The 18,653-nt window shown below is 37.8% G+C and overlaps 1 protein-coding gene across 1 annotated transcript in view; it reads right to left on the bottom strand.

The window, feature by feature from the left end:
* Window positions 1-15,975, bottom strand: part of CACNB2 (calcium voltage-gated channel auxiliary subunit beta 2) — a 175,660-nt gene extending 159,685 nt beyond the window's left edge. Inside the window, exon 1 of the mRNA XM_018075428.1 lies at window positions 15,840-15,975. Coding sequence (XP_017930917.1) covers window positions 15,840-15,887 — 48 coding nt within the window. The 5' untranslated portion in view covers window positions 15,888-15,975. The remainder of the gene's footprint in view (window positions 1-15,839) is intronic.
* Window positions 15,976-18,653: the final 2,678 nt, after the last annotated feature.

Below are 18,653 nucleotides of genomic sequence, written 5' to 3'. Positions count from 1 at the left end.
TTCTTTATTTGAAATTTTGAGTAATATCCTTTACTATGAGTTATTGACATGACTTGAATATTTTCTTTTTTATTTTTCTGTTCTTTGTCTTATGACTATTCCAACAGTTCCTTCATAATACACACACAGATACAAAAAAAAAAAAAAGGATCTGACCCATTTGCAATATTTTATATAACAAAACCACTGAAACGTATACACACAAGCAAAGCCATGAAGAGTATAAGAGAGAAACAAAAATTTATTTTAACTTTTTTTTTACTTCTAACACTAATTAAATACACCATCAGATGACACTATTTTCCTGTGGCCATCTCTTGCATTGATTGAAAAATTTCACAGTCTGAAAAGCCAAACACCCTAGACTATGAAAAAACAGAGCTTATTAGATGTTGTTATTAGAAAACATCGAGCGTTTCAAGCCAAAATTGCTAAAAATGAGCAATGAAGTTTAGAGCAGTGATATTCAAAATTATTACTAGAACTGTGCAAGCGTTTCAGAGAGACAGTTTCATTTTAAACTCTCACAATGTTGTATTTTAATCAATGAAATCATCAATGAAAAGCAAGTACAAAGCAGAATCTGTTCTACCGTGTCACATCATTCCTCAGGGACAAGCAGCATACTGCAAAGAACGGCTTTCTAAACAAAAATGCTCTGAAACATGCTATTAAAAGATTACAATATTTGCCATCTTGAAGACCGTGTATCAAGAAAGATACTGGCTTATACAGTCTTTTTTCTCTCGCCTTTCTCATGTCTATTTATATTTGCTATACACAAAGTGATATGATGGACCTGTATCTCTGCTTCTCGTGTTACAGCATCTACGTGCAGGGAAGACAGCAAGAGTGGTGTGAGCAGCCAGTCCAGGACAGATCAAGGGAAAACACTTGGCTCTGGTTTATAGTACCTTTGTAGTTAGTCAACAAGACTGGGGTGAAGAGGCAGAACAGGGGACAAAGAAAAGGTAATTAAATAAAGTTCAGCTTGTCCAGGTAATATTTATGTATTATATACACAGATTATCCTCTTAGGTTGCCCAACACGATCCAATATAATCAAGAGTATTGTACTGGAAAAAGGCCATGAATTACATCATCTTTCATGTACCAAATTAAATGTTCCAGCACAGAACAAGCTCAGGAGCACATCTTGGGCACTGCTGGATAAAAGTGACCAGCATGTGACAGAATGATGTGCAGCAATTTATGCTGCCTGTTAACAGGAGTGTGCTATCAGTAGTGCCAGAGAGTGGTCTCCTGAGCTAAGAGAACAGTCAGTGGGACAGACCAGTCTGCAAACCTAGAAGGGCTCATGCAAATTAAAAATAAGAGAGAAAGAGATTCTCATAAAGCCCATAACCTAACACAAATATCTTTATCTCAACATGATTCACAACATGTAACACTGGGGTTGCAATATACCTTCAACTTAAGCTGATGAAGAGCCAGCATTGCTCCGGCTCTGACTCCTCCTCCTCCTCCTCCTGCACAGGGACAGCCATTTCCCACCCTGGTGCTGCCAGGTTGTGGTGCTCTGCAGGCAGGAGGCAGGCAGGAGGCAGGCAGGAGGCAGGCAGTGGCTGCAGTGGCTGCAGTGGCAATGGCCTCTCCTGAGATCCCTGCTCTGTCCTCCTTCACAGCAAGCTGCAACCATTGGCAAAGTTTACTTACACAAAATGTGTGAAGTCAGATATTCCCACTGATCTCCAAGACTTTAGAGTGTTTGGAGGCAGGTTTACCTTGTGCAGCAGCAGCTCATGTATCCCTCTTGGTGCTGGGCTGGCGCTGACACCCTGCCTCAACAAGTTGAAACCGAACCAGGACAAGCAGTCTTGATGGCTGAGAACGGTCCTGGCCATACCTTTTCCAGTTTCCTGGAGTTTGCATCTAGTTTCAGCAAGATACCATTGCAAGTCCGCCAAAGAGGCCTTAAATTTATCTCATTTGCTTGACTTGGGCAAAACCTTTCTGAGTTGTGAGTGACACATCTTATTTTCTCATCCCAGTTCTTACTGGGAAATGCAAGTCCTGAAAGAAGGAATTTCTTATAACAAATTTTTCCTGGGTCGTAACATTCACTGTTGCTGGTCAGCCCTGCAGCTTGGACAAACTGGTCTGTAGTGTTGCAATAGAGATATCACATTGTACCTACTCAGTATGGGAAGTACACTGAGGAATCTCTGAAGCTCAAACTGAGAAATCATGGTAAGAGTTCTGTATTTATCTCAGTAATTTAGTCACTTATATTAAGAGAATCATAGAATGGTTGGAGTTGTAAGGGAACTAAAAAATCCTCCAGTTCCAAGCCCCCTGCCGTGGGCAGGGATGCCATTCACTAGATTAGGTTGCTCAGGGCCTCATCCAACCTGGCCTTGAACACTTCCAATTTCTCTAAGCAAAATAAAATTGTATATTTAGACCTGTAAATGTAATTTGCTAAATTGAATCAAGGAACCAGACAGTAATAATTTCTTTAAAAAAAAAATAATTTACTTTTCCACCTCTTAGGTCAGAAATCCACATTTTTTATGACAAAGTGACAGAGAAGTTACTTTCAATTTGTGATTCACACACCTCTGTATTTGAAGAGCATCCCAGAAACTTGTCACATACACAAAAAAAGAATACAAGCTCCAAAGAAATTACCATAACTGCAAGTTTTATTTGTCTAATTTGTCCTTTTTTAGCATGCTTTAAATTTAACAGCATGAAAGTACAGAAATTAAAGAAAACACACAGGCACATGAACATGTGACCGTCATTGAATCAGAAAATTGCTTTGGGTCTCACTGACTTTGGCAGTTTTACAAAATTTTGATTTCCAGCTGGTTGAACTCTTCTTGAACAACTCTTTTTTTTTACTGCAGTAGTCATAAACTGGCTTTTCTGTCTCGTCTACCATCCATGTTATCTGAATAAATGTATTTTTGTCTAGAACATATATGACTTCCTAATGCAAACCAGCTACACTATTCCTTCTGTATTTTTACAGTATCTAAGAAAACAAAGAATTTTTTTCTGCCTGTAATCATGCCATTTCTCAAGGGGTACAGAAATCCTTTTTGTTCAGCATTCCTGCAACACAGTCTTACAATAGCAACTGGTACTGTGAGCAAGCTTTGCACAAGAAGGCAGAGAGATTTCCTTTGAATCCAGACATGAGTGACTGCAGAGATCACCTCTGTGATTGCAGCTTGTACCACAGGTAAATATCACTATTTCTGGAAACAGTTTTTATCTTCTCTGTTCTGTCTCCTTTTTATTTATTTCTTTCAAGAAAAATTTATTTCAATTGATGCCCAAGGTTTATTTCAGTCTACTGTACTTTGGCATTTTTCTTCAAAAGTTACAAGGACCACTTTATCCAGCTTAGAAATGTAACTATGACGGGGGTCAACTCCTTAACTGTAAGCAGCATTATTAGCAAAAAACATGATGACACGATGTCTTATCTCTTTGAATCCAAAGCAATTTCAAATATAAGTATAAAATAAAAGGAGAATATTTGGCCCAAACACCCCATTTTCGAATGCACACCTGGAGGAAGGGTCCTACACAGGAAGTCCTGTGTCTGCAGCTGGGGCAGGAGCTCAGCAATGGCAAGGCTGACCCAGGTCACCACATTCAGACCAGGAGAGATTTGCTGTGCAATCTTCCAGCTCTCCTAAGAAGCTTTCTTGATTTTGGTGGGGTTTTGTTTATTTCTTTGGGTTTTAATATTTTAATTTTTAAGAAATCCTACTGCATATGGATGTGAAGGTGTAACACCATAGATCATAAAAAGGGAAACAGTTTTAAAACATTTTTTGGCAACCTCACTGGAGACCAGTTGAAAAATTGCTGTCTTGATTCCCTCTGGTGACTAGGACACACAGACTTATGCAATCCTGGGACACCCTTTTGTAAGGCAAACCTTATTACCTTTGGCCACCCTGGCAGATGCATTGGACAAACAGAATATTTCTTAAAATATGAATTGAATATGTTGGGAAGTTTGACTTCCAATAGGCTTGGATGAGGCATGTTATTACCCAGTAGCTTTCCAACCTTTGACAGAAGCCAGTTTAAAATTTAAAAAAAAAAAAGAGATTTTCTTTCAACTTCCAAAGCAGTCAACAGTTAAATTTTTTTATTAAGACAAAAGTAAAGAAGCTGAATCTCTTCCTTTGCACAATCTGTTTCTATTGCATTTTCCATCTTTCTGCATCTCTTAACCCTCAGGCTGCAACCCTCATTGAATCCCCCCTCAATGTTTGACACTGAGACTTAATTTATTTCTTCCTGATTTACAAAACTCTGTGGTCATTTTTCCTCAAAAAATAAATCCTGTTTTGTTTCCTTGGAGACGTAAATATTTCCTTCTTAGACAAGGTATCATTTCATGCGCTTTCCTGGTTTAATGAACCCTTCTTTGCTTCAGTCAGGACAACATTTCTTTCATTCTGCTGCCCTTTGGTGACTTGTTGCAACTGTTGTCTTCTCCTAAGGTATGTATTGTAATCTATAGGCAACCTTCACAAAAATGAGCCTTGGCATATCTAAAGTATGTTTTACCAAAAGCTGGAAAATTCAAGGTGTGGGAATTACACTTACAACTGTTGCAGTCCAAAATTCGAATACCAGCAGAAAAAGAACTGCTAGGATTAAACAGGAAGCCTTGGGCCCCAGAGGCTGGGGAAAAAAACACCATTTAAAAGACCAGACAAGATCCATTGTCCTGATCTCCCCCAGCAGGATGTGGAGAGACTTTGCATGATGCTATCAGATATCCCATTGTTTTCTCCCTCCCTGTGTAAATCCTTCTTTTGGGTAAAGCTGATAACCCTTCCCGAATGTAACTCTGCTTACTGGAAATATCAAACCTTTTTCCCCAAAATGTAAATACTGTGTCCAAGAAAGGTAAAATTATTTTTCTCCTTGTGTCACCCCTGTTACTGGAAATACTAATAGATTGTGGAAACCTCTGTTTGGAATAACCCTACCTCCTCATTAGCATGTAAGCCCCTGAGACCCTTAAATAGCACTTGCGTGTTCAATAAATCAGTCCAGTTTTTGCCTCTATATCTGGGATAGTGATAGCTTTATTGGACTGTTGCATACAACATAACTGCTGAACAGTATTTTTGTTTTTTAATATCTATAGCCTAGTAACAATGATTGATCACTCGGTATTTCAGTATTATTATGTGGTAACAAAGATTCTACAAAATGAGTAAAAATCCATCGCCATATCTCCTTCTGCTCACAAGGCAGATAGGATAGCATCAAACAATGGACACAGTCTTAAAATAATTGCCTGACTAAGCCTGTCTTTCCTTAGCTGCTGAGGGCCAAGAACCAGTATCTTATATTTATTTACCAATGCTTGTTTTGTGTAGAACCATGCTATTTCAGCACACTTTCAATATTCTGGGAGAAAATGAAGACTAAACCCCATTAGATTAACTGTATTACAATGTTTTTCTTTCTTCTCTTTTGGACAACTTTTTGCTCTGTTTGATTCTGAGTAGGCACATAGTTAAACAAACTAGTCTATCTTCTGAATCTTTTGCATGGCCTGCAGTGAGACAAGTCTTGCACATAGAAATAGCAAAAAATCCAGTTTAATTAATATCTGTGGCTCACAAATTAATTCAATAAAACCAGCAAAGAGTACATTTTCTAATACATGTAGCTCACATTCACAACTGGAAAAAGGAGTAAACCAGAGTATTTTTAAGTCAGATAAAAACAGAAAAACCTTAGAAAAGTTGTATTCACAACTTACTGAAATAATCCAAGTGATCAGAAAATATGGAAAAAATGTTAGCAAAGAAAAAGAAACTTATTTTACCTGGGATAGTTTCTAGAAGTAACAAATGGAAATAGAAGAGCAACAAATGAAGCAAGATGTTTCTGCTGAAAATAGATGCATCAATGCCTGGTATAGTTGAGCGAGTTCTGTGTGCAAACTCATAAACAGAAAAGACTATAAAATGTGAAGATGGTGAGTGTTATTGCTAGCAGTCTGGTTATAAGCTCTGAAAAAGACTTTACAGAGATGAGGGATAAGATGAAGCATTTTGCCAGATGTAGAATAAATAGGTCACTATTCCCATAAAGATAATAATTTTCATTGCTTTATAACAGATCACAGCTTGCAAATGCTACCTTCAAATTGTTTCCAGAAGGAACACAAACCTAAAGAACATTCCTTGTTTTGCATTATGCTCTAATGCCACACAGTATGCTCCTAGTTACACTTGTGCACGTTAACATAGATCATGACTGCAAATACATACTGCAACAGTTTCTTCAGCTGTTAAACTAATAGTATTTCATCCAAGTGAAGTAGCAGAGTGGTTCCATCTAGAGGAGGAGTGTGTAAACACTACTCATTCCTGATGACTGGCTGTTTTTAAGTAAAGAATAGACATAAACCATTAACACAGCACACTCAGTATAAAGGCCCTGCCACCTGGTACCACAGCCCTACAAATAATCTGTTTCTTACAGTAGTGCATGCTTGGTTGAACCGAACAGAAATTACAATGTTATAAGCATCAAAACTATTAACATTTACAATCTAGATGGTTCAGGGCATATCTGCAGCCATGAATAATGTTAAAGTTGATGTGACTGGAAATGACATATAAAAGAGCTCTACAAGTGCTCTCTGAGGTATAAATCAAACCGATGCTTCGTTCACTCACTAACCAACAGATTACTTTTTACAGAACCATAGAATGGTCTGGGTTGGAAGGGACCTTAAAGATCATTCAGTTCCAAAGCCCCTGTCATAAGCAGGAACACCCTTCACTGGAACAAGATGCTCAAATCCCCATCCAACCTTGTGTTGAACACTTCCAGGGATGGGGCAGCCCAAACTTCTCTAAGCAACCTGCTCTGGTGTCTCACCATTCATATAGCGAAGAATTTCTTTGTAACATCTGCCCTCTTTGAGTTTAAAATCATTCTTCCTCATCCTATCACCACAGGTCAGTGGAAAAAGTCCCTGTCCGGCTTTCTTGCAGGTCCCCTTCAGGGACTGGAAGGTGCTGTAAGGTTTGCCCAGAGCCTACCCTTTTCCAGACTGAACAATCACAACTCTGCCAGCCTGTCTTCACAGGAGAGGTGTTCTATGCCTCTGATCATGTTCATGGCCCTCCTTTGGACTCACTCCAGCAAGTTCATGTCCTTCTTATGTTGGGAGCCCCAGAGCTGAATGCAGTGCTCCAGGCAGGGTCTCAGGAGAGCAGAGTAGAAGGGGAGAATCACTTCCGCCAACCTGCTGGCCACACTTCTTTTGATGCAGCTCAGGATACAGCTGAATTTCTGGACTGCAAACACACATTGCCTAATCATGTTGAGCTTCTCATCCACCAACACCCCTAAGTCTTTCTCCTCAGGGCTATGGTTCTTAGTCCACTCAGAATACTCTCTGCCCAGTCTGTACCTGTGCTTGGGATTGCCCTGACCCAGATGCAAGACCTTGTACTTGGCCTTATTGAAATTCTTGAGGTTGGCAAAAGCGCACCTCTCAAGTAGGACAAAGTCCTTGTGCATGGTATCTCTGCCCTCCAGTATGTCAACTGCACCACACAACTTGTTAACGTCAGCCAACTTGCTGACAGTGCACTTTATCCCACTGTCCTTTTTGCTGACAAAGATGTTAAACTGTCCCAACAACGACATTGAGCCATTGGCCACAACCCTTTGAGTGCGACCATCCAGCCAATTCCTTATTCACCGAGTGGTCCATCTGTCAGATCCATGTCCCCTCAGTTTAGAGACCAGGATGCTGTGCAGGGCAGTGTCAAATGCTTTGCACAAGCCCAGTGAAATGATGTCAGTTTCTCTTCCCTCATCCACCAATGCTGTAGCCCAGATGTAGAAGGCCACCAAATCTGTCAGGCATGATTTTCCCTTAGTAAAGCCATGTTGACTGTTACCAATCACCTCCTTATTCTCCATATTCCATAGCATATGGGATTATGTTTCCCCTTTTCAAGTCAATGAGAACTTCACTTGACTGCCATGACTTCTCACGTATGATGGATAGTGGCTTAGCCACTTCATCTGCCAGTTGCCTCGGGACCCGCAGATGCATTTCATCAGGTCCCATGGACTTGTGCACCTTCAGGTTCCTTAGATGGTCTCAAACACGATCTCCTACAGCAGGTAGTTCTACATTCTCAGTCTCTGCCTTTGCCTTCTGTGACTTGAGTGGTGTGGCTGAAGCATTTGTCAGTGAAGACTGAAGCAAAAAAGTTTTTGAGTACCTCAGTCTTCTCCATGTCCCAAGTACCCAGGTATCTTGTTTCTGTCTTCAGAGGTACTACATTTTTCTTTGTTTTCCTTTTATCACCAATATACCTATAGAAGCTTTTGTTGATGCCCTTGACATCTCTGGATAGATTTAATTCTGTCAGGGCTTTGCTCGGAAAATTTTTCAGTATTCTTTCAATGTTCCTGCTGGAAGGGGGTGTTTAATCACACCAGACCATTGCAAGACTTTTACCAGAAGAGATTCTGCTCAGTGAAGGACTTTTGCTATGTTCAGCACTTCACCAAATCTATCTTTTCCACTCAAATATAAAAGTATTCTTTTATTTTCTATCATTTCCCTGTCAGTAAGTTACTAATTTTGCCACTTTAGTATAAAGATAGTAGGAAAGACATTAAACATTGCAATCTTCCTTAGAGAATTCAGGAGACTCAATTAGTATTGTAAGACAGCCAGTTAATTTATCATGACTTCACAGTCTCATAAAATTGTTATGGAATGCCAATTCATCAGAAAATGTATTAAAATTGCCAGGAGTACTTAAATTTTTCCTCTACCACTGAAGTCAGTAAGTACTGTACTCAACGACATTATATCCAAGAAGAGTAGAAGGAAAAAGTAAGTGCTGAAAAGGAAAACATACAGTCACGAAAGAACAAAACAACCAAACCAATAAAAGCCTAAGAACAAAGGAGAAAAACATTTTTACGAACTAAGAATGACAAAGTTCATGACAAAGTGTATGAAGTGGGAGAAAAGGTAGAGGATAAAAAGACTGTGAGCTGAAAAGACATGAAATATGAAAATGGGTTACATTTTACTTGTAGCAATCTCAAACTAGTTTTAAGTGTTTAGTTTCAACAAATACTCTTCTTTTCAGGTTTCATACAAAATATTATATTTCTGCACACATACTTGTGCAGCAGGATTCTCCTTCCATCAAAGAGTCAGTTTTGTGGAAAGGAAGTGCCCCAGGCCTCTTTCCATATGATTTGTTCACAGCCACAGGATGAATCACTGGTGGGTCTGGAGACAAAGGTTATAAGTCCTGATTCCCACTTCTTAACTCCAGTACCCTAATCATAGAGCGTACAGTGGTCTAAATGTATAACTTGTTGCAAATTTGCAACTTATCTTCAGTAATATACCACAGGTTTCAGAAAACACAAAGCCTTTCTAAAAACACCTTATTTAAACAGAGCTTCAGAAAACTGTAATATTAAAATAATATGCATAAAATAAAGTCAAGGTGGGGGAGGAAGAGGAGTTTACAAGTGAAGAAGGTTGATTTCACCAGTTTGAGCTTTTCTTGCTAGTAACAATGCAAATAATGTCACCAATTTGATATACCCAAATTAGAAGGGAATAACAAAATAATGCCCCAGTTAAGCAATTAGTGAAATAGTGATAGGATTACCAGAAGAAATAGGAATTCAGCCTTAACAGATGAGAATAGAGGAAAGTAATAAAAATGGGGTTCTATAACTCTTTACTTCAGTATAAAATTAAAATTGTGATATTACTCCTGTCTTGAAATTTTAGCTTTTTAAATATATTACTCAAACAGTTACATTATGTATAGAATAAAAAAGCAAAGCCAGCAGACCCTTACTGCAGATATTGCCTGCAATATTTTACCCACCAGCCATATTGTTATATATATTTTTTTACTTCAAGATGCAAAATGAGCTATAAATGTTCCATTTAATTCTCCTAAATGTAAGATTTTTTTTTTTTTTTCAAAAGAAGCCCCTTTTGCTAGTTAATTAAATTCAAAGGTTGTACCTAGGGAATGCAGCAAGAAGAAAGAATTTAAAGAAGGGAGACAAGAAAATGTATTTTCTTTGAACAGAGGCTTTGTAGTCCAAACTCTGTGCTATAAAATGGAAAGCAATCATTTAAATGGAGCCACAGAGTCCAAAAGAGAAATTATGACTACTTAATTATGGGACAGGAAAAACAATAGGAGCAAATGTGTGAATTTTCATGTGAAAAGACTGGAGTTGTAATCTAAACAGTTTAGCTTCAGTACTACTCCCCAGCATAATGAATAACAAGTTGTTAGACAATTGTAGCAGAGTAAATGCAGGTAAAGGGAATTTATTTCTTTTCATTTCATCAGTGCAAAGTTTAGCAGTCCTAGTTTGACTGGTATACAACAACTAAGAGAGTCTTGCTTCAGATCACTTTCCCCTTAAATATTGCCACATCAGTTTATTCCACTTTATTCACTTACTATCTTCTTTCCACACTACCAAAGAGAAATATTAGAAAATTAGGGTATAGAAAAAAATGCAAAAGAACTTCCAAAAAATATTTTAAATACAGAAAATATGCTCCAAATCCATAGATTATGTGTTGCTCCATAACAGTACTAAGGCACCCAATATTGAGGGCAGTCCAGTCACTAAAAAAGGTTAAAGGACTATTTTTCCTTTTCCAGCCAATTCCTTTAAGTTATATTTGTAACAGGTTTATGCTAAAAGAACTGCTCTAAATCTCATCATCAGTAAACCACAACTTCTCTATACTTCCTTTCCTCCTTCTCAGCATGTGCTTTTCTGCCTACAATATACAAAGAGAATCACAGAGGTAAATCCTGATAACATCAGTTCATCCATGGCTGCCTTAGCCTGCAACTTTTACTTGTGAACAGCTCAAACTCCCACTAAAACTGATGACAGCAGCAATGGAAAAAAGAGGGATAGATGCCAGACTAGGTTTAACAACACAGGAGTGTCAGGGATCATAGAAATAGCCCTTCAGGTGCAGTCCTAGGAAGGGAAAATACAAGGCTGAGGCTAATGTCAACAGAAGGAAAAGAAATTTAGAAATGTGAAGCAAGAATTCCGCAGGTCAAAACCAGAGAAGCATGGTGGAGAAGAGTAAAAAAAGTAGCTATATCTGGAAAAAAACCAAAACTATAAATCAGCAATGAAGAAGAGAAAGGGAGGTAGAGAGCAAAAGGAACAAGGGAAAGGACAGCATCTGCTATGATAAAGAATGGTCTGGTGAGGAACATGATTAAGTGATAGATGGAAAAGATTACAGTCTCAAAAGGAACAGAAAAAAAAAGCCCTAGTCCAAATCTAACACCACCAAAAAGAGAACATTTCCTCAGGAGGTCTGAAATATCCTCCAGACACAGGTACAAAAAGCCTACCGTCTGGATTCTGCTCACTGCTGCAGGCAGAAAGCTCTCCAATTACAGTTCCCACCGTTAGACAAGAAGCATCTTGAAACAAAAACGACACCAAGGACCTTAATTACGTTAAACTAAATTACACAGTACAAGCCATACCATAAATTTCACTACTTATATTTAAATAAAGTTTATATTGTTTTGAAATGCATTTTTAAAGAGTTTTACCCCCCTTTTTTCATGGCAAATTACAGTAGTCCTTTGTTAAGGATGAGAGCCAGAGTAATGAATATTTGCCTTTCAGACGTCATCTCCAGGTTTTATCAAATTAGTTCTAAAGCTAAGGGAAATACTTAAAACATTGGTTCAATCTTATTCTGAATAGTCCATCCAGCTAAGCAAAAAAGTCATTTGATAATTCTAGAAAAAACCCAAACCAAAACAAAAAAGCACACAAAAATTTGAAAGGTCAACAACATGAGTTTTCAAAAAAATTAATATTTTTCAAACAAATCACTATTATATACAATGTTGTGAAATCCAGACAACTAAAGATTTTAAGCTGTTATTAAAAGTACAATGGATTCCAGCCTATGGCTTGCCTATCCAGATTAGCATTTGTTGGTCCTCCATGGCTACATCCATACCTACTCTTCTGTAAGAATGGCAATAAACAAGTACTCTGCAAACACACCTGCACCCAGAGAAGCCAGGAAGCTCTGTAGTACACTAACATGCTCAAGGTGCTTAAATTTACCTGTCTGTGTGCTCTGGTAGATGACTTCCAGATGTGTATTTCGTTACTTCCATGTTCACTGACTTGTAGAGTCTTTCAAGAAACAATATGGACTCTCCTCCTTGATTTCACTTGCCATGGATAAAAAGTTCAGAATCAACTCCTATTATGTTGCCATAAAAACAATTTTTCCAGTTTGGCTGGAAAGTTGCATCATTGCAAATGAGATCACTCACAGCAGTAAGAGAAGGCAGCACATACAGTCAAGCAAAGAGGTTGACAGAATTGCTCTGTTCAGAAACGTGCAGATTCTGGAATTATCTTGGACTCTGTGTTCAAACAGCCTTCATTTCCAGACACATCCAGGGAAAACAGCAGAGACCTGGAGACAGTGTAAGATTTCTGAGTGACCTCCATCAGACTACAACTTCTCTTGAAAGTTGGACCAACAGATGGATAGACTGGACTAAAGTTTGAAAGTGAAATAAACTGGTCAGTCTTCAGGTTCCAGTGCTTTTAGATGTTATCGTGCAGACAGGAAGAGTTGTGAGAACATTTCTGGCCAACATACAATTAGTTTTAAACTCCACTTCCAGAAAGAGATGAGATTGTTCACTGGAAAGACTCCACACAGCTGGTCCTCAATACTACCCCAAATAGATCCTGTCTGAAAAATGGCATAACCCCATCTCACACACATGACTAGTGGAATAAGGTGAAGAAGTTATTTGGACTTATCTCCAGCTTTGTCATGAAAATGTCCAATATAAGAATCATTATTTCTGGAATTGGGTATTAGTATGCAGTCATAATGTTCATATGGCACATCCTACCATTAGAAGCTGCAGATTATTCCACACCATATTAAACATATTGCATTAAATGACACTTCAGCCTCCCATCCCCCTGATTACCCACCAACCCAGAGAAACTGCAGAACAGGACGAGAAAGAGTCAGGACTTAATGCAGGCATTACATGGTGCCATGATGAAGGAAGAGTTAATGAGAGAAAAGCCTGGAGAGAACTCCTGAACCAAATTTCATTTTGTTACCATTGTGTGGTCTGCACATCACTCGACAGCCGCAAAGCGTGGAGAGAAGGTAAAGATGGATACAACCCACCCAGGCCTTCAATTTTATCCCTGCACACAGATGCAGGACTAATCTCTGTGCATGACAGTCTAACATGCAAGCGATCACAGAAAGGAGCAATGTATGAATACAACCATCTTCTTTACCAACAATGCTGCACCTTCAAAGAAACAATGTGAGCCTGTGTAACTAAGGGTAATGATCTATTCCTGACCCAAAAGATCATCAAAGGGATTGATTATGCCAAAGATCTGCACCTGGACCAGAATTTTTAGGACCTGGACCAGAATGAGCTGTTTTGGAAGCAAACAACAGTCAGTTAGATTTGGTCATATGTTTTTGGTTACATAAAGTACAGAATCTTAAACTCCCCCCAAAATGAAAAAACACCCCAAAGTTCTAAGGTGGATCATTCACCACTACAAATTCATAAGCAATTTCAGAACTGTACACTAATAACCCAGAATAAAAGTCTAATGTTTTTCCCCAGTGACTCAGACGTTAATAAAAAGGGTCATATCTTGGCTCACTTTAATTTCAATGCTTTCGTCCCAAAAGAATCACGCAGTACAACCTCAATTAGCCCAATGCCATGGGGAACGCCAAAAAAATTTAATAATAGTGGGTTTGGATAATCAAGGATTCAAACAACAGTGAGAATTTTTATTGTAATTAAGTTATTTAAGAACACGGTCGTCTTTCACGTAAGAGGGACCAGATCAAAAAGATCAAGGGCAAACTTCATTTCACTTGTCCTAACTAAGACGGAGCAACCTTCTTTTTTATAAACATTTAGCGGGGTCTTCAGAATACCACAAGATCCATCAGCATGGCACAATACCATTTACACAAAAAGTATCACAAAATAAGGTACAAACCTTAATACTTTATAAAATATTCACTAAGCATCTTTCTCTCCATTGCCCATAAACATCAAAAAAATGATGGCATTCATGGGGTTTAATCTGAGACTAAAGCTGAGTAGATGTCATGGCCATTCACAAATGAGTGTTCTGACACTCCCAGGTTGTGAAACAGGCAAATATTTTATTCTGTCTAGATAATATTATTCACAATGGCTGGTGCTACAACAACAAGGAGAAATGAAAGGTGATGCATCTCAAGAGGTCAGTATTTTCAAATGCCCTAAACTCCACTGGCTTGAGGGAGCTAACAGTTAAGAAATACATAAAATGTATTTGTATTTCAACTTCTGCATAATAGTGGGAATAGCTATATGTCAAATAAGTATCGGTATAAGCAATGTCCGAGTTTTGCTTTTATATTGAATTGATGGCTAAAAGTAACTATGCACTGGTTTTTGCCTTGTTTATACAAAATGCTGTACTATTTTAGTTCTTACCTTGATCTTGTCTGATGCTCCATACTTCTGCCTGCTTCTTACAGAACAGTATCAAGTATTGCACCAGTCAGAACAAAATACATCAAAAGTCAAATTAGCTGTACAAAACAACTATGACCACACTCACATTTACAATTGGTTACATCTCTGCAATATGTTATGAAGAGATGTGTTTTCTTTTTAATAATTTTATTCTCTTCCTTAATCCCCTACACAAACTTTGACCTAGATTGCACCTATTTATGACCTTGCTTGTTCTGTGATCGATTTTAAAGCACTGTCTAAAAGACCTTTCTACAGCACAGAGAAACACACAGCATTTCTGACAACAGAATTATTTCTCCTGATGCCTTTGCTCTTTCCTTCTGCAACAAGCTACAAGCTGCTTGTTGCTAATACTCAGAAATTTCAATTTGCAGCTTAGCCTGATCATTGCAACCTCCTGCTTCTCATCATGTCTCTCTGACAACTGAACAGAATAGAAACTGAGTGTTAAAACACAAATTAATTACTCATGAGATTAGCATATCAGCTGAGTATAGTTCAGACATATTTCAACTAATAGTCAATCTTTTTCATTACTAATACTTGAGCTTTGGTGCTGGCCTTCCTTGTGGAATTTGTTGGAGACAGCCATTTTGCAAGACAGAGCAGTCATACCACACCAGAGTATTGAAGTACTCTGTTCTGGAAAGCAAATACACTGTGCAAACCAGCAGGCAATACTTCTGCCACTGTACTACTGTTCTTTTTCAAAAGAACCACCTCATAAGATTATTTTTATGTTCCTCAGGGTCTTTCAAATAATTTTTGTGCCCAGACCCTAATTGCTTATAACTTTAATTTATTTTCATTTATCTTACACAGATAAATAGATGTCCTTTTCTAATGACTCCACTTACACAGAGCTACTAGCAAGAATAAATAAACAGCTTAGAAAAAGAAGTCAGAATGGTCAGACTTCCAGTCTTTTAACACTACAGGTTTATTTTAAAATAAGATATATTCTTGAGAATATGAACAAGTTAGAAGAAAATAGATGACAAGAGACTCATACCTGTTAAAAAGATCCTTGTGTCTTTCGGCTGTAAAAACTTACTTCACATGTAGTTAGCACTCTGGTCAGTCACTCAGCTATACATTAAAATATCTGCCTCAGCCATACCATACCATCTAATATATTAGGAGTTGAACATAGAAGTTAGCATCATTCTTACACAAATCAAAACTTACATAGGAAACCCGTACTCGCCGTCGGTGCACCAACCCACAGCACTGCATGAAGAGGACAGCAGACAACAGTCAGGGTATGCTTTCACCAAGCTTCAGTCATTCCTGTCTCGTCTGAGACACTGTCCATCTCTCCTCACTTTTCAGCCCCAAGTGCAAGGGAACAGGTAATAAAACAGTCACCCTTCAGCTCCCAAGATGTTTTAAATTACGTCGAAGACAGACGAAACTTATTCTCTCTGAGTAAATCAATCTCTTCTGTTTCCGATGATTTAAAAAGAAAGGCAGAAAAAAAACCCCAACAACAAAAACCCAGAGGCACGTCTTTATTTCCTCAGTATCCAGTTATTACAAAGCAAATTCCGTATTCGTATGCATCCTTTACTACATGTGGCGTAAGGTTTGTATCGACCATTCTGAAGTTGGGAGAGACAGAGACATAACAGGATCTTTATATCTCAGACCACTGCAACCCTGGCTTTCCGAAGGTCTCTTGCTGCTGCTGCTGTCGCTGCTGCTGTTGTTATTGCTGCTGCTGCTGCTATTACAGCTTTCTTCCCAATGCACAATTCAGCAAGAGCATCCTTGCTTCAGTGTTACCTCTGGTCTTAGGCATATCTGATTTGTTAATTAACCCTTCCCAACAGCCTGAAAAAATGATGGAGTGACTTTAATTCACTCTGGATTCACAGGACTACAGAACCACCCTCCAAATAGGCAGATGCTTTGTCTGGCGATACGTGTTTCACATGAACTGTAGGCAGGACTGCTGAGTGGCCTTGCTACCTGACTTGCATCAGAGGCACAGTCTCCTCTGCTGATACTGTTTACAAAAAGAACTTGAGAGAACATTCAAACTCAGAATACACACTTCAACCTTTTTTTTCTTTTTACCAAAAACACTGAGAGAACTAATTAAATACTTGGATAATTGAGACTTATAGATAATGATTTTGAAAAGACGAATATAATGAAAAATTATTACCCTTAAAGTAATAAGGGTACACTTCTGAAATCAGGTCAGATTAAATTAACCTGTTTATGATCACAGTTCATCACTTTTCTTTTGGGAGAGACCGAGTATTCCAATATTGAAAGGGCTTAATAGCTACATTATATCTTAAAATTAAGTCCTTCACTACTTTATAGCAGTGGTCTAAGAGTCGCAAATGTCTCCAGTATCACATATCTATGGTCAGATATGAGGCACTTTTTTAACATTGAGGTGTACTTAACTCTTTCACTACCAGCATTTTGCTAAAAACTAGAATATGCAGTATGCTGAAAATATTTTTAGTACAATAACAGCTATTATTACTAAAATAATATTTAATATATTAATATTTGTTACATTGATTATAATAATTTTAACTATAATTATATCATAATATTATTAAAAGCTGCAATGAAAAAATTAGAGATTATACAAGATATCTTTATCTTGTTTTTATGTAAACTGTGTGATCATGACTAATGAAAAGGTTAAATCTTTTCAAAAAGGTAAAGAAAAAGAAGATGGTACTCCTCAGAGGCTGGCTTGGGTTCCAAGCTTGAAAGAGGGGACTCCAAAGAATGTAAGTTATCTGTGTGTGGGTAAAATGTTATCAGATAATCAAACCAGTTGAATGGTGAGAAGAGTTTTTTTCCAGTGGAAGATAATGAGGTTCGGCCCATAGAAATCAGAAGCCCTCTGACTCTGTGACAAAATCACGCATCTTCTGTGACAAAATCACGCAACTAAGAGAGTTAACATTTACAGGCCCAAAGTGTGGCAACTCAAACTCACTTCATGCACCTAACTCCTGACAATTTCAAGTATGCTTTTTTTTTTTCATGTGCAACATCCCTCTCAAAAAAATTAAAAGCAGTGGTGCTAAGCATCTATGTGTCTTTGGGGAATAAAATGCCTATTTAGTCATTCAAATATCACTAGCTTGACTGGTTTGGGGTTTTGTTTGTGGTAGGAGTTTTTTGGTAGTTTTTATTCCACTCTATCTAACAACTAGCGGCTCCTACAGACACCAATGGGTTGACTGGTCTTTCTAAGTCAAATATAGTTTTGGTGTAAAGCCACAACTGTTAGTGAAGATGTATTGCTGATAACTCATCCTAGCCGGATCTGCAGATCCTCTCAGCATCTTAAAAAAATATAATAAGACTAATAAAATTAAAAACAGGAAATTGTGGATATAAGGACCTAATCTATACACCTAAATCTAAGTTATCTTTATTTTACCTCTTAACACACAGTCAGATAGGTATTGATTTATTAGCAGAAGAACAGAAGTTGGTACTTCACGGTGACACATAAGGAAGTGTCCTTGTAACACTTTCACAGTCCAAAAGCAGTATACCAGATCAATAAACAATGCAGACCATTAATCTCACTAATCAGGACTGTTTAGAGTTACTCTAATAAAACCATTAATAATACCAATAATGACAACTAGTAGGAAGAAAAAAGCATTGTGAAGTCAGGACATAGTGAAAATTACCATAAAAAAGTATCATTTTTTAAAACAGTTAATGATAGAATAATACATTATATACAGCTAGACAGAATAATACAGCAGTTTCTTACATATATACATAACAATCAGTTCTCTAAATTCTCTCCTTATAATGACTACTTTTTACTCTTTTGGAAGATCCATACATAAACAGAAATATAAAAGCCATGCTTCAGCTATATGTTATACATTCAACTTCTTTAAAGATTTGTGAATTTTGTTTGGAAATCATCAATAATATTGGCTTCACGTAAGTGTTGCACTTGTAAGGCAAATAATATGAAAAGTATCAATTAATATTAGAAGT

The sequence above is a fragment of the Manacus vitellinus genome, unplaced genomic scaffold (genome assembly GCF_001715985.3).
Source record: "Manacus vitellinus isolate BGI_N305 unplaced genomic scaffold, ASM171598v3 scaffold_3_pilon, whole genome shotgun sequence".
NCBI classification, from domain to species: Eukaryota; Metazoa; Chordata; class Aves; order Passeriformes; family Pipridae; genus Manacus; species Manacus vitellinus.
The sequence above is the reverse complement of the archived record's forward strand: the minus strand, read 5'-3'. Positions and strand labels throughout refer to the sequence as shown.